The sequence below is a fragment of the Corvus brachyrhynchos genome, unplaced genomic scaffold (assembly GCF_000691975.1).
Source record: "Corvus brachyrhynchos isolate BGI_N302 unplaced genomic scaffold, ASM69197v1 scaffold165, whole genome shotgun sequence".
Taxonomy (NCBI): domain Eukaryota; kingdom Metazoa; phylum Chordata; class Aves; order Passeriformes; family Corvidae; genus Corvus; species Corvus brachyrhynchos.
In genome coordinates, this window is record NW_008238315.1 from 116,428 (window position 1) to 121,127 (window position 4,700).

Genomic DNA, 4,700 nt, shown 5'->3' on the forward strand with positions numbered 1-4,700 from the left:
GCTTCGTGCTGGTCGGCAACCGGGCCGCGGGCCTGCACGACGGGGAGGAGATCGTCACCTATGACCGTGCGGTGGGGGGCACCGGGGGAGTGAGGGCCCAGGGAGGCTTGAGGGGGTGGGGAAGCCTTTGGGATCTGGGTCTTGGGGTTCTTGAAGGTTGGGGGGCCTGAGGGGACCTTTGGGGTCTGGGGCTCTTTGAGGGCTGAGGGGGACATTTGGGGCCTGGGGCTCAGGGATCGCGGAAGGTTGGGCGGGGGGCTTGAAGGCTGGGAGGGGTCGGGGGTCCGGGAGTGTTGAGTGCTGGGAGAGACCTTGGGTCTTGAAGGTCTTGAGGGATGCTGAGGGCATTGGGGGACCTTTGGAGTCTAGAGCTTGGGCGATGTTGAGGGTTAGAGAGGGCTGGAGGGGACCTTTGCGATCTGGGGGTCTTGAAGGCTGGGGGGCACTGGTGGAGGCCTTGAAGGTTGAGGGCTGGGGGTAACATTTGGATTCTGGGATGTCTTGAGGGCTGGGAGGGAGTCCTGGGGCGTGGGGCGTGATGGGGGGGGCTCAGAGGTCAGAGGAGGGGGAGGCTTAGTTTGAGTAGGGGAAATCTGGGGTCTCAATATCTGGGGGTTCCTGAGGATGGGAATGGTGGATGCCCAGGAAGGGGGTCTCCGGTTTTAGAGGAAGTGTCAGGGAGCCGCCGATGGGCATTAAGGGAGGTGTGTTGCTGGGAGGGGAATTTTGGGGGCTTCATGCTTTGGGGACTGGGACATCTCTGCCCCAGGGGTGAGGGCAGGCACAGAGGATTGGGGCCTGTCCCAAGAGATGGGGAGTGGGGGGATACCCCAGGGACAGTGTCCATGTCCCCTCACCCCACTGTCCCCTGCCCCACAGACCTGTGCAAGAACTGCCACCACCTGATTGCACGCCATGAGTACACCTTCAGCGTAGTGGATGACTACCAGGTTTGCCTCTTGTCCCTCAGAAGCCCTTCCCGGCTCCTCTGCCTCTGGAATTCCAGACCCACCCTTCCACAGGCTGATTCCCACCTTCCCTGGGATGGAGCCTCAAAGGATTCAGAGCCACATCCCTGTGCTCAGGGCTACCTGGAGTTCCCCCAGCACTAATCTGTGCCTTGTGGGGAAAGCCCAGCGCAGCTGGCATGGGAATGTGGGTGATGGGAGGGGGCTGTGACCCCCATTCCTCATTCCTGGCACATCTCCTATGCAGCAAACTGCTGGAAAAAGGGCTCAGGGGAGCCAGTGGGGCTGGAAACAAGATCCCCTGGCTCGGATTGCAATCGGGGATCGGGTACCAGATCTGGCTCGGGTTTCCCTGTGGGGGAGCAGGGCCGTGGCAGCCCCCCCTTTTTCCGCCCCCCCCCCCTTTTCCTTCCCCCAGGAATATACCATGCTGTGCCTGCTCTGCGGCCGTGCTGAGGATTCCGTCAGCATCCTGCCTGACGACCCTCGCCAGATGACCCCGCTGTTCTGATCCCCACGTGTATCCCGGGATGAGCTTCCAGGAGCTCTGGGAGATCCCTGGATCCCTGGAACTGTAATACCTGGGGACCACAGTGTCCCTAACATGATTCGCTCCTCCAAACTTCCAGCCTGGATGCAGTGAACACCTGACACCGGATGCTCCCATGTTTCTGGAGCCTTTTGGCTCCAACCCTGACTGCAGGGATGGGATGCAGTGCCACGGCCTGAGCCCCCCATGTGCTGAAGACATAAAGGGGTCCCCAAAACAGTATCCAAAGGGATTCCCACCCCATCCCGCCTCAGGAGCTCTCATGTGTAGGGCAATAAATGTGACATGTGACAGCTTGGTGGCACAGGCAGGAGTATTCGGGGGGTGGGCTTCACTCCCTGGAGCTGGTGAAGGGTGTTGGGGTCTGATGCAGGGGACTTTTCTTCATCACAGGAGCCTGTGGAATTCCTCCTTAGCCCTTTCCAGCATTGGAGAGCCCACTGCACTCTCCCAGTGCTCTCTTAAACCCTGCAGAGAAAGGACTTGAATCATTTTCCCTTCCCAAGGAGTTGGTTTGGGGTCACTTCCCCCTGCCCTGGGGTTTGTAACCTGGCCATGCCCTGCTGGGAATTCCATATTCCTGAGGCGGGAAGGAGCTGGGTGTGGGAAATCACTGCCCTGGGGTGGGTGAGGTGCTGCTCTTGGCACCCAGCCCCAACAACACCCACGGGGAACTGGGTGCAACCGGCCTGGCACCCACCTATCCCTGAGCCACCATTTCCTGGATCTGGCACCTCAGGGATGCTTCCTCTTTCCTGCTCGCCCCAACAGCCCCCAAAAACCACATGGTATGGGTATGTTCCCAAAAACCTTATGAATCCAGTTACACTCCCAAAAACCACACAGATCTGGGCATGCTCCCTCCAGCTCATTTATTGCCACCAGCCCGCACCACCCCAGCGGCTCCAACCCTCTGCCCCCATCGAGCCCCCTCCCCATGGAGGTTTCAGAGGGGGCTGTCACCCTGCGGAGAGCTGAGGCCATCCCGGGGTGACACCAGAGCCAGGATCACACCAGAGCCAGGATCACGCTGGAGCTGGGATTACTTGGCCAGCTTGAGGAGACGCTGGATGTCAGGCTCCAGCTGGGCTGTGGGCACACGGGGGCTGTAGCGCCGGAACGGTTCCCCCTCGGGCCCCACCAGGAACTTCTCAAAATTCCAGGAGATATCGGAGCGCCGCACAGGGCTCCAGGTGACAAAGCGGGGCTCGGCCATCAGGTGTGCGGCCTCGTCGGCCGGTGCGGGCAGGTGAGCCTTGAGGTAGGCAAACACGGGATGGGTGTCGCTCCCGTTCACCTGACATTTCTGGAACAGGGTGAAGTTGGGCTCAAAGCCACCCCCGGGCCGCACATGCTTTAGGGTGTTGAGGATCTCCTCGTTGGTGCCGTTCTCCTGTGGCAGGAAAGGAGAAATCCAGAGCCCTGCGTTTCCCAGCTCCTCACCCCCTGCCTCGTAGCTCACAGGACTTACCTGGTATCCAAACTGGTTACAGGGGAAGCCCAGCACAACCAGCCGCCGGGGGTAGCGGGCTTGGAGCTGGTTGAGCTGGGTGTAATCCCGCACTGTGGTGCCTCAGAGCGATGCCACGTTCTCGATCAGGACTACACGGCCCCGGAAAACACCGAAATCCACCTTTTCCCCCTGCAAGGAGGTGGCGCTCAGGTCGTAGAATGACTTGGCGATGGGGACGGTCATGGCTGCAGGCGTGCGGCTGCTTGTGCCTGTGCCCTGTGCTGCCTCTTAAGGGCTTCCCGGTGCTCACGTCATGGTCCAAAGGTCTCCAGGCCCTGCCGCGGCTCGGGAGAAACCGGAGCCGCCCATCCCACCCATGGAAGGAGGAAGATGGCACAGGGCCAAGGTGATGCTCTACCTGCCTCAATAATTCACGGCACGGCACGGTGCGGCTGCTCATCCCAGTGCCTGCAGGATGTGGGATGCTGGGAGGGGGCACAGCATGTTCCCGAGGGTTGGGAATGCCCGTGAGAGTTGGGGAATAACAGGAGTTGGGGAATAACGGGAATTGGGGAACTGGGGCTCTGTGGGATGGAGGAGGAGGGCACAAGTGCCCCGGTACTCCTTGCCTAGTGCTGCCATGGCATCACCTCTGGGGCTTCCTGTGCTGCCCATCTCAGTGCCCACCTGTCACAGGGCCCACTGGTCCCAGTGCCAGCTCCACCCTTGGGCCTATCTGCTGTGGTGCCCACCGTTGTCCACCTAGATCCCAGTGGGTTCCACTATCTTAGTGCCCACCATCATCCCAGTAACCACCCATCCCAGCCTGCCACCATCCCACTGCTGGCTCATTCCAGTGCCACCACCAAGCTTTCTGGCCCTGTCCCCACAGCTGGAGCTGAGTTGGTAGCCTGGTGGGCCATGGTGGTGGCCTTGGCACCCCACGGGCACCATGCCCCATGCCGCTGTGCCCAGCCTGGAAAGGGGACACCATCCCAGCAGCCCCAGATCACCCTCAATTATTGATCACTGCTCGGGTGTCCATGCCCAGGCTGCGCCTGCCACCATGGCATCGTGCCCGCAGCCCCCCCGGAGCACACGGACCACCAGCCCCTCCAGCATCACCTTTATTCTGCAAACCACTGTGTAAAACCAGGGGTCCCACGGGCACGGGGTGGGCATGGGGTAGGCACACAGCGCCTGGACAGCCCCCACCCCACCCGCAAACTGAGGGAAGCACGGGTGCCAGGATGGGGGGCCCCCTTGCCACCTTCCCATCCCCCTGTCCTGGGAGTGTCCTGTGTAGCCCCCCACTCCATGGGAGCTGCCCCAATCCTGCCCCCACCATGCCCCCTGATACAGCCTGGGGAGGAGGGGTCAGGGGGGTCCCAGCCTTCAACACCAGCAGGTTTTCGGGGTGTCCTCGCTCCCCAGGGGCTGCTGCTCGTCCTCCTCCAGCCGGGCCAGGGTTGGGGCACAGGGCAGCCCCCGCAGCTCATCCAGTTCTTTGCGGTGCGCCTGCAGCACCAGCTCCGTCAGCCGTGTGAAGGACTGTGGGAGAGGGGTGAGGTGAACCTGGAAGACCCCTCCAGTACCCCCTAACCTGCCCAGGGCAACCCCAGCCCCCTCAGAACCCCTCCAGCCCCCTCATTTCCTTCATACCTCCTTGATGTTGAGGTTGCTGCAGGCACTGGTCTGGTAGAAATCCATCCCGTATTCCCTGGCCAGC

The 4,700-nt window shown here is 61.6% G+C and overlaps 3 protein-coding genes across 5 annotated transcripts in view; 1 reads left to right on the top strand and 2 right to left on the bottom strand.

Annotated features, from left to right (window-relative positions):
• LOC103615248 (protein farnesyltransferase subunit beta) overlaps positions 1 to 4,700 on the top strand; it is a 16,541-nt gene that overhangs the window by 2,947 nt on the left and 8,894 nt on the right. The window contains exons 2-4 of the mRNA XM_017733746.1: positions 3 to 66; positions 880 to 950; positions 1,387 to 1,476. Coding sequence (XP_017589235.1) covers positions 3 to 66; positions 880 to 950; positions 1,387 to 1,476 — 225 coding nt within the window. The remainder of the gene's footprint in view (positions 1 to 2; positions 67 to 879; positions 951 to 1,386; positions 1,477 to 4,700) is intronic.
• GPX2 (glutathione peroxidase 2) lies at positions 2,368 to 3,306 on the bottom strand. The gene is made up of 2 exons (XM_008633253.2): positions 2,990 to 3,306; positions 2,368 to 2,911 (listed from the first exon to the last, which is right to left on the bottom strand). Exons 1-2 carry the CDS (start codon positions 3,212 to 3,214, stop codon positions 2,561 to 2,563), a joined length of 576 nt encoding a protein of 191 aa, XP_008631475.2. The 5' UTR covers positions 3,215 to 3,306; the 3' UTR covers positions 2,368 to 2,560.
• The window catches only part of RAB15 (RAB15, member RAS oncogene family), a 3,253-nt gene continuing 2,635 nt past the window's right edge, over positions 4,083 to 4,700 (bottom strand). For all 3 annotated transcript variants that reach the window (XM_017733733.1, XM_017733734.1, XM_017733732.1), the window contains 2 exons: positions 4,634 to 4,700; positions 4,083 to 4,522 (listed from right to left, as the gene is read on the bottom strand). In XM_017733733.1, the coding sequence (XP_017589222.1) occupies positions 4,367 to 4,522; positions 4,634 to 4,700 (223 nt within the window). In that variant the 3' untranslated portion in view covers positions 4,083 to 4,366. The remainder of the gene's footprint in view (positions 4,523 to 4,633) is intronic.